Source organism: Sorex araneus, chromosome 4 (genome assembly GCF_027595985.1).
Source record: "Sorex araneus isolate mSorAra2 chromosome 4, mSorAra2.pri, whole genome shotgun sequence".
NCBI classification, from domain to species: Eukaryota; Metazoa; Chordata; class Mammalia; order Eulipotyphla; family Soricidae; genus Sorex; species Sorex araneus.
This window is the reverse complement of record NC_073305.1, coordinates 82,412,250-82,428,432: the sequence shown is the minus strand read 5'-3', so window position 1 is coordinate 82,428,432 and position 16,183 is coordinate 82,412,250. Positions and strand designations below refer to the sequence as shown.

The 16,183-nt window shown below is 38.4% G+C and overlaps 1 protein-coding gene across 1 annotated transcript; it reads right to left on the bottom strand.

Moving 5' to 3' along the window:
- Window positions 1-2,062: 2,062 nt before the first annotated feature.
- Window positions 2,063-15,709, bottom strand: ADGRF4 (adhesion G protein-coupled receptor F4; the record flags this gene model as incomplete). The annotated part of the gene is made up of 8 exons (XM_004605953.3): window positions 2,063-2,110; window positions 3,532-3,591; window positions 4,165-4,206; window positions 6,949-8,328; window positions 9,383-9,640; window positions 11,353-11,504; window positions 14,325-14,379; window positions 15,614-15,709. Coding segments are annotated over 8 exons (2,091 nt in total), but the record flags the coding sequence as incomplete, so codon positions are not given.
- Window positions 15,710-16,183: the final 474 nt, after the last annotated feature.

Below are 16,183 nucleotides of genomic sequence, written 5' to 3'. Positions count from 1 at the left end.
CATGGCTGGCAATTTCCCCCTTTCTCATTGTCCTAGTGCTCCCTTCCCACCTTATTTCCTTAAATCTAATTCTGATCTCCCGCTCACTTCTTCACCCCTGGAATCATTCACCCTACCACCTTGAGATCTCCATCAGTCATCGACATTCTCTTCTGGTTTAAGGTTTCTGCTCTCTGATGAAAATCCTCCCAGGAGACCTGACTCCCTATTTGGGACTTTGGAGAACTACCTATTGTGAATTCCCTTTCTCTGTCCGCTAAGGCTTGTTGGCTGCTTAGGGTGGTTGGCCAAGGTGCTACTGGTCTTCTGATCCTGTAGATCCAGCGAGGAAAACCAAGGAGTCCTATAACCAAACACTGAGTGCAGGCACAATACATGTGGAGGAACTGATGAAGTCAATCAATCCTCTGTTCATCACTCACCTCAAAGGTTCAGAAAATAGAAGTGGAAAGTGAAAGAAATGTGAGTTTAGGTTTTCTTTATGGATACTTGTTAACATGTCTCCAACTCTATCCATAGCTGTGCCACTTGCAATTCTAGTCAGTGATGTCATTTAGAGATGACTGCTGGACTAGAGCTGTTACCGACTGCATTACATGGCACGTCAAAAGACCGTGTGGTTCCCCACCTACAAGATGGTCAGACTTCTTCATCAAAACACTGAATGAATGGTCTGAGGCTCTTCATGTTCCTGGAACAAGCAGATAACATTGGGCTATACTAGCATGCGACAAGGATGAGTGGAGACGTTACTGTCACCCACTCGAGCAAATTGAAGATTAACGGGATGACAAATGATACAAGTGATGTCATCCCTAATCTTGGCTTCTACTAACTTTCTTTAACTTGAACCACAGCCAAATGAAGACCTCAGTGGAAAGGTGAGCTTTAAGAGGTAGTCAGTACTACATGCAGATTAGTAACTAATCAAGAGACATTACAGTGATGTTACCCCATGAACCCCATTGAGCTAGAAAATGGGCAGAAATGAAATGAAATACTTTGTAAATTCAAATACACTCTCCCCCTTCTCACACTGTGATACTAAAATATAAATGTGAGTCATTGGCTATTATAACAATCAATGTACATGACAGAGCCCTCTCTTCGCTCACTCTGTCCCCCAGAACCAGGCACCAAGGTGCCATGTCAACACAATCTCAGTTTTGTGGGTTCTAAAACAGGGGGTCCCTTAAGACTTTTAATTCAGCATATCTCTGGCTCTATGAAACTGTTTAAATTGTTTGCTTTACCTCAACATGTACTGTTTACTATATATCAACATATGCTGCTTAATATGTGCAAGCCATAATTTAGAAAAGGAAGAATGTTATAGAGGATGTGGTTGCTTTCAGGTGATGTTGGGGAAAAAAAAACTCAATCATATCTGTGTCCATGCAGAATGGTTATAAAACTTCCTCCAAACCAAGCCATGCCCTAATTATCTTTCCTGTCTACATTCCCTTTTTACTGTTCAGGATTTGGTTGCCATCTTAACACTGATTCTCCCTTTGATGGCTGCCTCATACTTATTTTTCCCTTGATTTCACTTGTGTAGAAATAGGTCTTAGAGAGATTCTGTGAGTAGGCAACTAATTGCCACAACCTCAACCACACCCTCTTAGGAATACTTCTGGGGCCAAGCTTCATTAGGAAAAGACAGATAGCTTTGTAATTTTAATCAATTGCCTTCCTTCTAAACAATAATGCTAGTACAAATGTCACCTCTTATTGGAAAGATAGAATTTAGATGTGTGCACCCTAAAGATGGCAAAGTGTCTCCTTGCATTACCAGCCTTCTCTCACAAGGGTAAGAATGCCGATGCTGAAGGTTAGGTCAGATACACTGAGATGACATCGATTTTGCAGATAATGAGCATATTTTTCACTTATGTACTAGGCGATAAAGTTTCCGTTCTCTGAAAGAGAATTCTGCCTGTTGCTCCCCACGCCTTTCCAACATCACACAGCAAGCAACAGTACACTCATAAGGGGCATTGAATGGTTTATACATCATGCAAGTAAAGTTTCTCCTTGAGTTTTTGATACTCACATCTCACCCTCAGCGATTCATTAATTTAGAGGCATTTGTTGGGCTAAACGATGCATTCTAAAATAGAGAAAAATAACAAGACATCAATGAGTAGTGTCATTGACAAAATCCATATGTCTATGTATATATGTTCATATACATAGAGTGATAGGGAGACAAACAAGTAAATATTAAGGCATCAAGAGATGCCAGCCAAACTGGCAGTGCTACACAGAAATAAATTACCATGGTTCACTTAATCTAAGCAATATAACTATTTTTATGTTTCACAAACACACACAAATATAAGAACACTTGCCAATTAAGCTATGGCATTTTTCTGATTTTACAATACATTTTCAATCTTAGAAACTTTAAAAAGTAAAGAAAAAGCATCTTTGAATTGATTAGCTGTAGTACTAGTAGTTATACTTACTATTAGCTAACCATAAATGCCGGATGTCAATGCAGTCAGAAAGTTTTGCTTGTTTTCAAGGAAATAGATCATTTTAAGAGACAGTTGGAAAATAAATGTCTTTCACAATGCACAAAGCAATGATGGCAGTTTCAATTGTGACCCTCAAAGACAGCTTGGGCAAAAAGTTATCTTCCAGAGTATATATGCAAAGATACTTTAGTCCATCAAAGTGCTATTTGCTGAAAAAGAGTCCTTCAAAGATTTCAAGGACAATGATAATTGACATGATTAGCTGGATGACTTTGAGCAAACCTCCTAAGTATTCTGGGCCTTAGTTTCCTTATCTGTGCAATGAGTACTCTGAATTAAAATTTAATTTCTAGATATCTCACTTCCGAACTTTAGCATTTTATTTTGTTTTTCATATATTTTATTTTATTAGTTTATTAGTTTATTTTTTCGCTCTTTGGGTCACACCTGGCAATGCTCAGCAGTTACGCCTGGCTCTGCACTCAGGAATCACTCCTGGCAGTACTCAAAGAACCTTATGGGATGCCGGGGATTGAACCTGGGTTGACCGCAGGCAAGGCAAACACCCTACCCACTGTAGTATCACTCAGACTCAAACTTTAGCATTTTATTAATATAGCATCCTGAACTCATATTGCTCAATCCCAATGCCAAGTTTAAACAATATAATGTGGAAATTTTTCTAGAAATGACGTATTTTGCTGAGCTCTAACATGGTCCTTCAAATTTGTTGAATAAAGAAATAAATGCATGAAGTATTTCCTATTCTTCTTTATAACAAATCCTGAAGACTGTTTTCCAATTTATCTGTGCAAGATCCTCCAGTACTAAGAAGAAAAGAGGGGCTATAGCGATAGCACAGCGAGTAGGGCGTTTGCCTTGCACAAGGCCGACCCGGGTTTGATTCCTAGCATCCCATATGGTCCTCTGAGCACCACTAGGAGTAATTCCTGAGTGAGTGCAGAGCCAGGAGAACCCCTGTGTATTGCTGGGTATGACCCCCCCCCAAAAAAAAGGGGGGAAAAAGAAGAAGAAAAGAGAGGCAGCTCACCTCTGCAATCCTTGACTTCCCCTTCAGTGAAGACATTCTCATCTTCAAAGCATCTCTTATCTAAAGAAGAAATGACATTAAAAGAAATAGCATACCTCAAACCCAGACCAAAGTTCAAAAACTATGAGGCCAGTAATCTAGGTAGAAGCATCCTCAGAAGGGTTTATCACAGTGTTCTGCAAGAAGGGGGCTGGAGAAATAGTACAACAGGTAAAGCACTTTTATTGCATGCAGGTAGGTGACCAGGGTTCAAGCACTGACATCCCATATGGTCTCCCATATGGAATCACCCCCCCCAGGAATAATCCCTGAGCACTGCTGGGTGTGTCCCTAAGTCCCCTTCCAAAAAACTGACTTGAATGAATGAGGTAAAATTATGGATAGATGCAGGTTTAAGATTAAAATTGTGCTAAATATTTTTATTCTTTTCCCTAAATGCAGGCTCCTGTTGACAAAGTCCAGAAATTAAAGAGGATTTCTCTTTCCTTTCCTGCTCACAGACAGAGCCCTGACCATCCTCACATCTCTACTCTTCTCAAGCAAATTTTCTAATCTAAGTTTCTTCATCCTCATTCTTCGCCCTAGGTCATGGGAAGATCAGTTATGGTAATGATACAAATTCATTCAAATTACCTTGTGGTCCATAATCGTTCCAAATAGCAGAATGAAGAACCCCTGCAGCAAAATTCAACAGAAGCATGAGGGACATTTTTTGCAGACAACACTCCAACCATAACCTTCATAAAACTCTTCTAGGTGTTTTCTAAGACAAGGTGTCAGACATTAGAAACTTCACTTTCTATAGATTCAGATAAAAATGGACTGACAACTTTTTCTTTTTAGTGTATCACCTTCATGAAACTTTCCATTTTTATTCATGATAGTAGAACATGTGACATGGGACCATGTCACTCAAAGTCACAATCATGGATAATGTCTTGAGAAATTAGATGTAGTAGTCAACTTTTGGTTGGTATAAAAAAGACAAGAAAAGGCAACCTGGGCCTCTGAACTCGAAAGAAGCTTCTACACTATAGAGGTATACATACAGGATGGTAGTATCAGAGTCATTGCAAGCTTAAATGATTTGGTCCCCTATGATGTTACAATAATTGACAAGTCAATGTTAATGTGGAGGGATTGGATTTTTAAGAATAGTTTTATGGTGCTATCGCTCCCATGGCATATTCAATATGCCAAAAACAGTAACAACAAGACTCACAATGGAGACATTACTAGTGCCTGCTAGAGCAAGTTGATGAGCACTGGAGGACAGTGCTACAGTGACACAGTTTTATGGTGAAGTAGCATAATCTGACAAAGTGCATAACTTTAAAATGTAAGTCACATTGAAACCATGCTAAGGAAATTGGAGTGTATGCAGCAAAATGTGTTTTAACATTACAGAAACTGTAGCACTGTAGCACTGTTCTGGTTGTTTATTGATTTACTCAATCGGGTACCAGTAACATCTCCATTGTGAGACTTGTTGTTACTGTTTTTGGCATATCGAATATGCCACAGGTAGCTTGCCAGGCTCTGCCATGCGGGTGGGATACTTTCCGTAGCTTTCAAGGCTGTCTGAGAGGGATGGAGAAATCAAACCCAGGTCAGCCACATGCAAGGCAAATGCCCTACCCACTGTGCTATCGCTCCAGAAACTAAAAAAAGAAAAACCATCTAGAATATAATTTTCTAGTTAATTAAGTTGAAAAGTAAGAATAGGATGAAATCATTCATCACCAATTCACAATGAGAGTTGTGGAGATTTTATGTGAGCCTAAGAGATTTTGATTTCTGAAAAAAACCTTAAGTCAAGGGTTTCTCTTTAAAGCAATACAAGAAAAAAACTGAAAGAAAATGCTTTCCAGAATTATTAAAGCATCATGAGAACTTTTATCTGAGTTGGCATCTTTTTAAAGTCTACTTCATAGAGCATTTTAAAACAGAAGAATTGTGACAAGCTGCTGATTTTCTGACTTTTTCTGAAAATTATTTTGTGTGAATAGATTATGCTTTAAGTTTGTAAGACTTTAGTTTACTATGACTCAACTTTGTCATCATAGTTCAAAAGCAGCTGTGGGGAAAAATATAAATGAATTAGTATGGCTATATTCCAATCAGGCACTAGGTCATGGGTTTCCAACCCCTGATTAAAAACATGATGAAGGGGCTGAAGTAATAGTACAGTTGGGTAGGGCATTTGCCTTGCATGCAGCCAACCTGGGTTCAATCCCCGGCATCCCATATGGTCCCCCAAGCATTAGCAGGAGTAATTCCTGAGTGCAGGGCTAGGAGTGACCCCTGAACATCACTAGGTGTGACCCCAAAATCTAAATAAATAAATAAATATATAATAAAAACAGGATGAAGATTATGATGATGCCAAACTTTCAATTTCTCTAATGTATGAAGAGAGTCTGGTTGGTGATAGTTTCCCAGAAGTACATCCTTAGTCCCCAGAATGAAGTAAAACAACTGCTAGAGGGATCATCTTGTCCAGTGGGATATATCAGCGCAAGAAAATACAATGGAGACTATTTGAATTAACATTGGCCAGAGAAGAGTGATGTTCTCAAGATCAGAAAACATGTAGCAAGATCTGTTTCTACAAATAACAACTCCATTTTTTTTCTTTTTTGCTTTTTGGGTCACACCCAGTGATACTCAGGGGTTACCCCTGGCTCTGCACTCAGGAATTACTCCTGGAAGTGTGGGGGGGACCATATAGGATTCCAGGGATTGAACCCAGGTCAGCGGTGTGCAAAGCAAACATCCTACCCGCTGTACTATCTCTCTGGGCCAAGAACTCCATTTGTTTCACAGGGACTAACAACCATCAGAACTCCTGATGGGTTAGCATCCACAGTAAAGGAAAGGAACTAACTCCTCTCATTGTGGAAAATGACTATTATTTTACCAAGTTTCCAAATTCCTTGAAAGAAGATTAGAAGTGTGCTTTCTTTGAAGCATAACTTGAGTGTGGAGATGTGAGCCTCCTAACTAAAGATGATCCTCTCTTTAGCAAAAGTCTGCTTTGTGACATTAGATAATAGGTCTGTGAAGAGAAAAGATATTCCTACTCAAATAGTCTGGTCAGCTAAATCTAACTTTATACATAGAAGGTGAGAAAAGTCACAGCTAAAGAGTTCTAAACTATGGAATAAAATGGGAGGACCACATTACATTCTGTATTTTTAAATCACAGGCTTTTTTGTTTAGCACAGCCAGAATTTTAAAGTTACTTTATGCATTTTATACTTCATAATATTTATAAAATATTTTCTATAGTTTATATTTATTTATTATTTATTTATTTATATTTTATAATTTGTTGTGTTTCATACTATTTATAAAATAATTTATAACTAAATTTTTTAAATATTTATTCATTGATAAATTATCCTTGGAACTTACCTGAAAGGCGTTGAGCACGGAAAAGATTATATGGAAAATCAAGGGTGTGTCTTTTATGAGGGTGGCTATTCCAAAACCCCATGTCAGTCCCAGTAATGGGGTGAGGATGACAATGTTTTTGCTGATCCTCATAATTATGGTCATGTCCTGAGACTTGGAACTGCCAATTGAGGGCCTCTGAGTGTTGACAGCAACAACAAAAACCACAACCAGATTCACAGCCACAATGACCAAGGCTGGAACAGCAAATGCCAAAAGGGCTTTGGTGTTGTCCCAGTTGAGCCAACAAACATCAGGTCTCATATAGCCTTTCCCAGGCACTGTGACAGCAACTGTGGTGACAGCAATGACCAGAGGGCACCCATACCCAATGGTAAAGCCAATGGTCATCATGCGGGATTTCATCATCCTACGGAAAACAACCAATATCCCATAAATAATGAGCAGAGCTTTGAAGAGCATCCAGAAAAACAGAGAGAGGTAGAAAAAGTGGCTGAAAAATGTCATCGCCACACACCAGTTGGAGTCCCGGGCCTCTTTATTAAAATTAGAGGCGACAATGAAGCATACATTGGCCGTCAGGAGAGACACAGCTATGTTCACGATGCACACATGACGCATGTATGATATCTCTGTCACCACCACCCGGGACCACACCATGGCTTCAATGATCAGGCACAGCATCAAGCTAAGGATGGAGATGCCAAGCCCGATGCAGGTAACGTAGTCCAGGACTTTGTCTTCTATAAGTTTAGGAGACATGAGGATAGAAAATGACATTAGTGTGTAGGTGTGGTTACACCGGCATTTCACTTGGTTCTTGATATCCAACATGGTTTCACACGCCTTCTCCTCCCACCTTCTTTTACTGGAGTGCCAGCCCACACACTGAGCCCTTGCATTCCTGGATTTATTAATCTTCTCAAAGGTGAGTAAGACTTGCTTCAATCTTTCTGGCACAATCAATGAAAGGACCAGGCCATTCACGGCCTTGGGAGGAGTCTCATTTTGCACATGAGCTTCTGTCAGAATAGCCCCCAGGGTGGGAAACGCTATGGTGATGACTTGCGATGCGTTCAATGGCAGCTTCCACAGCTCTTGCCTGGGAATTTCGATCATTCCTGAGACGGCCCTTGTGATGTTGTTTACATTCATGGAGAAATTGAAACGTTTCTCTGAGGTGTTATGGGGGATGCGAAACCCTTTTGTCTGAATGAAAAGTTCATCCACGATATCCTCAGATTCGTTGCGGATGTGGAGGTGCTTTGCAAAATAATTCACTGAGTTCAGCAGATCTGAGCTGGCCTTTTTGTCAGGAACAAAAGCCCAATTTGAAATAGCCTCTGGATTGAGGATGTGGTTGGCAATTTTGCTATAGCCCTAAAATTATTTAAAAAATAGTGGATATTATACAAAAGATTTACAATAAGTCATTTTTGTACAAAGTTTATTTCTAGAATATGAATTTTCTAAATATCCAATGATCACAGATCATTGATTTGATACAAATTTCTATAAACTCATTTTTTATTAGAGTCATACTAATAAGCCTTCAGAGATTGGAGAAGAGTAAAAGGATGATAAAACTAATAAATGAAATAAAACAGAAAGTATCAGAATAAGGCAAATCTATGCTTTTTCATGTGTTCGGGAGGCATTTCTAAACTGTAACTTGTAGACCCTAAGTTGTCCATGAGCTTTTAATGATTGTTTAATGGAAAGGGTTAGGGGTAAATTTAATGCTATCCTAAATTTTAAAAATACTGCATACCATATCTCATACCTCCTTCTTATATGAGAGTGTAGTAACATACTCAAAGTTCTGAGCTTTCTGCCAGTAGGAAAGCAGATTAATTTATTGAATGAGAAATTCCCAATTTGTTGTTCTTCTGAGCTCCCTTTTAAAGAATTTTCCTCTGTTAGATGCCTCAGAATTATGTTCTACAGAATGAAATTTTAGAAACCCCAGTATACCACACTTTTCCTGACAGCTCTTTGTGTGATGTGTTCTTGAAAATATAAAAATACATATAAAAATTACTGTGACTTCTCAAAACTTCCACAAACTAGAAGGAATCCTTATGCCTGATTGAAATGAAATTCTGGCTGTGTTCTGTTGTTTTTGTAGCATAGTTTAGTCTAAAAAGTACATTTGAGGGGCCGAAACAATAGTACAGTGAGTAAGGAGTTTGCCTTGCACATGGCCAATCTGGGTACAATCCCCAGCATCCCATATGGTCTCCTGAGCACTACCAGGAGTAATCCCTGAGTACAGAGCCAGGAGTAATTTCTGAGTACAGAGCCAAGAGTAATCCCTGAGCTTCACCAGATGTGACCCCCAAAATAATCAAACAGAAAAGAACATTTGAAGCTGCACTACAAGATTTGGGGATAAAAGGATCCCCAGTTTTTAAATGAAATAAACAAAAAGTACCTTCATTTTTTCTCTGGTCACACTATCAGATAAACTTGTAGAAATATTTTTTAATAGCTCCACTATAAATGCAATATTTCCAGATGTAGCTTCTGATGACTTCACATTATTAGTTATACAAGAATAATCAAGTGGGCAGTACTTGCGGAGTCCTTGCACGAGATCCGTGACAGATTCTGGAGCTCGGAAGTCAAGAACATGCAGAGGTATCGATGATGATGACGCTGCTACAGAAAGGCGTGATGCAATACTAGTGTCCTGTTTTTAAAAAGATGTGTCGAAGATGGTTAAGCACCTAATGGGTCAGATGGAGGGAATTAAAGGCACCATTACTTCCCGGGGTGTAAACCGGCAGAATGGAAAATGGCTTTCAGAGAGGGATTTGGATGCTAAGCTGTATAGAAAGGGTAAGTCTGGCGCTATCTTCTGATGTCAGAAGATTCCATCAAAATTCTCACAGAGATCAAAGTATATGTTCTGTTGGAATTTACTTTCAGAATGGCAATTTTTTTTTCCGTTTTGGGTCACACCTGGCGATGCACAGGGGTTACTCCTGGCTTTGCACTCAGGAATTACCCCTGGCCGTGCTCAGGGAACTATATGGGATGCTGGGATTCGAACCCGGGTAGGCCGCGTGCAAGGCAAATGCCCTACCCACTGTGATATCACTCCAGCCCCCAGAATGGCAATTTTAACTGAAGTACATTTCCAAGAGTTTTCCCCAGAGTTGTGGGGAAATTCTAGATACAAAAATATGTCTGATTATATCAAGTGAGTATTTTTCATGTGTTTTGCTGGTAGCATTCCTTTTTTGTTTGCAGCCCACACCCAGTAGTATTTGGGAGCTATTCCCGACTTACTACTGAGCATGGGAGGGGCCCCTGGTAGTATTCTGGACTATATGGTACTGGGAATTCAACCAGGACTCCTGCATGCGAAGCATCTGCTCAAACCCTTTTAGCACTCTTCCAAGTCCCTTTCAAAGTTCTTTTTGCTTGTTTATTTGTTTTTCCAACAGGAACCATGTGGAATTTCAGAGGTAGTGTTGGCAAGTAGGCTGGTAAATATGGTAAGGAATTGCAATAACAGAGAGTTTAGAACCAAGCAGTTAGAAATCATTTGTTTGTGGGCTGGAGAGATAGTACAGAGGGTAGAGTGTTTGTTTTGGACACAGCTGGCGTATTTTCAATCTCCAGCACCCAACTGGGTCTCTGATTCCTGCCAGGAGTGATCCCTGAGCACAGATCCACAAGTAAGCTCTGAGTACCACCCGGTGTGCCCCCAAGAAACAAACAAATAATAAATTATCTCTTTGTGTCCTTATTTGTTAACCTAGGATCTCAGAATGACTTAAAATGAATTGAGACAATCATTACTTCAATTATAAATCCAATTAATTCAGTTCATTAGAGGTTCCAGATTATGTTTGCTAATCAGAAATTCCTTTATAAAATCTCAGTTAAAACTTCAAGAGATGCAAACATTAATGTGCTTCTCCAGGACTGAATAAAAGACAGGTGCGAATCGTTACTAGTCAAAGAACACACTATGGAATACTTTATCTTAACTGAGATTTGTTGTATTCATTGAATTTCTGTTCCTTTCTTTTGGTCATGTGACTGAAAGGTTTAGAAAAAGATATCAAATGAAACACATTTAGTTGATCAACTGATTTGTCCAAGAGGCTTCAAATCTATCTTTAAAACTAAAATTTAACCACTAAACATGTTCTGCTTACAAAATGAGTATCAGATTTTTTTGTGAGCAAGTATTTTGAGAGGGATCCATGAACTGGAAGTAAGAACATACCTGAGCCATTAAGTGAGGCAGAAAGAAAGCTGAAACTCATTCTGTAGGTTCCCTACGTCCAGATCTAAAACATTGTCAGACTGAACAAACTGAAAAGAAAAAGCCTCTCCTACCACCTGGAGATTGGCTGCATTTGATCATTAATAATGCAGATATATCACCTTAAATAGTGCTTCCACAGAGAGGCTCGTACATGTTTCAATTGATTTTTGCCATTTGTGTTGATTACATACAAATTCTATTTTGCCACGAAACTGCTGAGTGCAGGGCTCGCTGCAGTTAGAAGACACAATACAAGGTCCAAGGCATTTCTCTGGAAAGAAAGGAGGGAAGAAAGAGAAGGAACAGTAATAGCTTAATTAGCATTTCTCTTCTCTGACATTGGCTAAGGTTAGTAAATTCATTCTAAGAGTTGGAATGAGTCATTAGGTTCATAAGGTCAAGTGTTTAAGTCCCAGAGGACATGACCTTGAACAGGGTCCTCAACAAGTAAGACCTAGTAGACAGGCAGTGTGTTACTGACATCTAGGCAGAGTGACAGTACAAGGACAGGGGCAATTCAGAAAAGTCTCTGACTTTAATGTCTCCGAAGAGAAGGTGAAAAAAGATGAGAATGGAAATTAATTGTGGCTGTCATGAATGAGCTCAAGTGTTGTGCTAATTATATATTACCATAAAATATGCTTGGATTTGTTTTTGAAAGGTTATTAGCAATAGTATAGAATGCAACCTAAATTTACTACAATCTGTAAGCTTTTATGAAGAGGACCAGATTAGTAAAGTTGCAAAATAAAATATAGGAAATCCAGTTAAATGCTCATTTTACTATCAAAGTCGATTGTTATTCTTCACAGCAATTGTGTTACATAAAAATCACCACAAATACCATACTAGAAAATACAGTAACATCTCTCCTTGGAGAAATATGAAAAGTTACATTCCTGCAGGTTTCTGTTCATTTTCACCAAGAGGTCAATATGTCTACTTTATGTCTATTTTATAAGTGATTCTATTTAAAGAGTGCTTAGTCAATACTTACCATTGCCTCATTAACATAAACCCATGGCCAATATTCTCAGCAGCCCTATAACTCATGACAGATTGGGAGCAAAATTTTTCTAACACATGTGCTTTCTGCATAAGGCACATCAGAGTCTCATCATCATCAGAGTCTGCACTTCACCATTACACTTCGAGGTCATTATAACCAGCAAAATACCCAATAAAATAGAACAAAAAAAAGAAAAACAAATGATACTACATAGGCCACCAGAAGAATACTTGGTTACATTAGAGCAAGGCCTCTTAAAAATTTCCACTGGAGGGGCTGGAGTGATAGCATAGCGGGTAGGGCGTTTGCCTTGCACGCGGCCGACCCGGGTTCAAATCCCAGCATCCCATATGGTCCCCTGAGCACCGCCAGGAGTAATTCCTGAGTGCAGAGCCAGGAGTAACCCCTGTGCATCGCCAGGTGTGACCCAAAAAGCAAAAAAAAAAAAAAAATTTCCACTGGAAACCCTAATGTCCCAGGAAATGCAACAGGAAAGAGCTGTCAAATACTTCCAGTTTACTGTGAGGTTGTTTTTTAATTAATGTCTGGTTGCTGCACATTCAGAAACCTTCCTTTTACAGAGTCCCACTTTGTGCAGCGCAAGCTGGAAATATGCACCTCACTTATTTTGATGTTCTGTGCATTACTATGAATGATGGAGAGAGAAAACACTGTATTGATTTGGAGAGTACAAACAAATTTCAATGAGTATTAGAATTTACAAATAGAGTGTTCATAAATAATGAGGATCAACTGAAATATTTCAAATGAACAACAAATAATTTTTCAATGATCCATTGAAAAAATTTCAATGACCCAAGAAAAAGTATTCTTTAAATGAAATTTAATCAGGCATCCGAGATTTTCATTTGCTAACTATGACAACTCTAGCCAATGAGTAAACAATTTAAGTTTTGTGCCATACAATCTTTATTGAAACTGCTTAACTCTGCCTATACAACACAAAAGCAGTTGAAGGGAATATGTTCATGAACAGAAATGACAGAATACCAGTAAAACTTTATAAAAGCTTGTGGCAGACTTAATTTGGTCCATGGGTAGAGTAAGTTGACTCCACAAGAGTAAATTTATTTAAATATTCCCAGAAAGACTTGCCTTAGGATAGTGGAATGGAAAGAAATGGATAATGTAAAAGTTATTAAGTTGTTGATGTCAATAAAATGAAATGACCAGGCTAAAAGTCATGGATGCACCCTGTATATGTATTTCACAGCTCAGTGGAGGACTCCATTTAGAGAACAGAAGTAAGCTGGTTTGTATCTTTCTTTGATATCTATCCAAGTGTATCAATTTTGGGCAAGTTATTTAAGCTGAATGCTTCTCATCCAGATAGCTTTGTCCATCCATATAGCTTGGAGATGATACCATAATGTTAATACAAACATTTAGAGACAGAATCTTGTACAACACTTGGTTAGTGTTCCTGAATTGATGTCAAATATCTTTCTTTCTTTTCACTTTCTCAATTCTACATCTATGGATGTACTTGCCACCAAATATCAGATACATTTAGCACCTAAACTATACTTGAATATGAGTGTACAGAATTCAGTAATTTCTACTCTTTGGGTGAGAATATCACTATCAGCATCAATATCACTATCTTACCTCCATTGTGTATCTCTCCCTCCTGAGTGTGAGCTGTCTTGTCCTCACAATCCCTATCTTTCATTTTCAAAGACCTCTCAGCACCCGAGTATTAAATCGAAGTAAGCTTCCTGAAAATACCTTTGAATTAAGGGAATGAAGAAATGAAGGAATCTTTTCCTCATTCTTCTTTTGCCTCTTATTAGCTCAGAGGAGCAAAGATATTTTACTTTTGGGTTTTAAAATGAACTCTTGCCTATTCTTCTACATCACATGTAAATATTTGCTAACTTACTTATTGATTATGCTATAGATAACTGCAAGGAAATCTGTCAATACTGTAAACATGAAGAATGTATTAGCAACTGTTGTTTGTCTGAAAGCATATCATCTGAGGATATGCTTGCAAGAGCAGTGACCTCTCTTTGGCCTGCTAAATCTCCAAATGAAAGGTTATATACTGTGGACACATACCTTGATTCCTTTCAGTTTTGTGCTTTCCTCCAGGATGGTAAAGTTTATCTCCATCCTATAAAACATAAATTTTCAGAGTCTCTTTTACTGTGGGATTCTCCTCTCTCATCTCAGTTTAGAGATTCAATGGGAATAAAAAGAGAAACTGGGTTCAGACAAGAAAGAAAGTTACAGTAGGTCCCTGTGTTGATTCACAGGAACAGGTGGAAAGAAGCCTAAGTGTCAGTACAAGCAGAGAACACACTCTGATCTATGAGTTCTAGAATCTTCACAGTGGTCACTGGGCTCTGAACTTCAAAACAGCAGGTTGTGTTTGGAAGTGCTCAGCAAGAACCCCAAAAGACTAAGCAATGTTAGAGCACCACGCTATTCTCTGCCTGCATGAACAGTAACAGAAATAGAACTACTACTGCCAACTGGATATCACCCATCCTCAGAGAGGAAGTAACTAACAGATAGTAGGAATAATCATTGAAAACCAGTAATAGAATAGTTAACTCATTTGTAGTCATGATATTTGGTAAAGATGATCTAAAAAAAGCCACTGGGACTGGAAAAATAGTATAACAGTATATATATAGTATTATTTGATAACAGGTAGGGTATTTGCCTTGCACACAGCCCTGATCAATGCCAGGAATAATTCCTTAGTGCAGAGTCAGGAATAACCCCTGAGCATCACCAGGTCTGGCCCATAAACAAAAACAAAAAAAATTATAATTAAATAAAAATTTTATTTTATCAGTGACACATAAAAATTGTGTTAGGAAAAAAGCAATTTGGGCAACTAAATTGTCATCCCATTGCTCATCTATTTGTTCGAGCGGGCACCAGTAACATCTCTCATTGAGAGACTTATTGTTACTGTTTTTGGCATATTCAATACGCACGGGTAACTAACAAGCAGCAAAATTAAGGTCCAACCCTAAATTATTTGATGGCTAAGCCAGTAGTTGACTCTCTTCTCAAACACTCCCCATCCAGGTTCTCACTAGTTTGTAGTTATTTTTCTATTATAATACTGTACACTAGTTTGTAGTTATTTTTCTATTATAATACTGCATCTTGCAACCATACCATTGAAAGTCCTAGAAGCCTCTCACCTTTGCTTTGTTCTCTTCCTTAGAAAATTGCTTTGTTTCTAAAAGAGTAGCATTGTAATGATTTGGAAATTGATTTTAAGTGACATGAGTTGTTTATCATCAGTCTAGTCATTGAGAACTGATGGGGCCTCTCTCATGGATCAAGAGTCACAGTAAGTTTGGTCCTTATAAGAGTCAGACACTTACTTGTTTGTGGAACTTAGATCTATAGTGAGAAGTTTCTGTCACCAGAAATAATGTTAAACAGCAAATCATGGCTGCCTGAGGCTTCATTTTCACACATTAGGATCCTCACCTGCAAGAGATAACAAAGGTGAATCCAGCTGAAATTGATTATACCACACAACTAATGCAATATTTAGTAAACCATTGCCTCACTGACCCCACAGGTATTCAGATATTCAGACCAAATAGCCTTCCTAAGGGAAGGGCAGCAGTATATACATCCAATTCAGCTAAAACATGAAAAAGAGAGACATGTTACTGACAATTGACACTTTAATAAACAGTAGACAGGAAGGTGGAAAGCCCCAGGAGAGGTCTATGTTTACCAAGGCATCATTTCTTATTTAATCCCTAAGTTTATTTGATACCAAGTAACATTTTTCAAGAAATTTTATTTGCCAATTACTAACCTAAGCACTTTCTTTGCATTAATTTAACTGATTATATAATATCTATAGTATTATGTGATATAAGGTATCAACTTAGAAACTAAGACAGAACATGTGGAGCAACAGTGAGATGAGATTATTC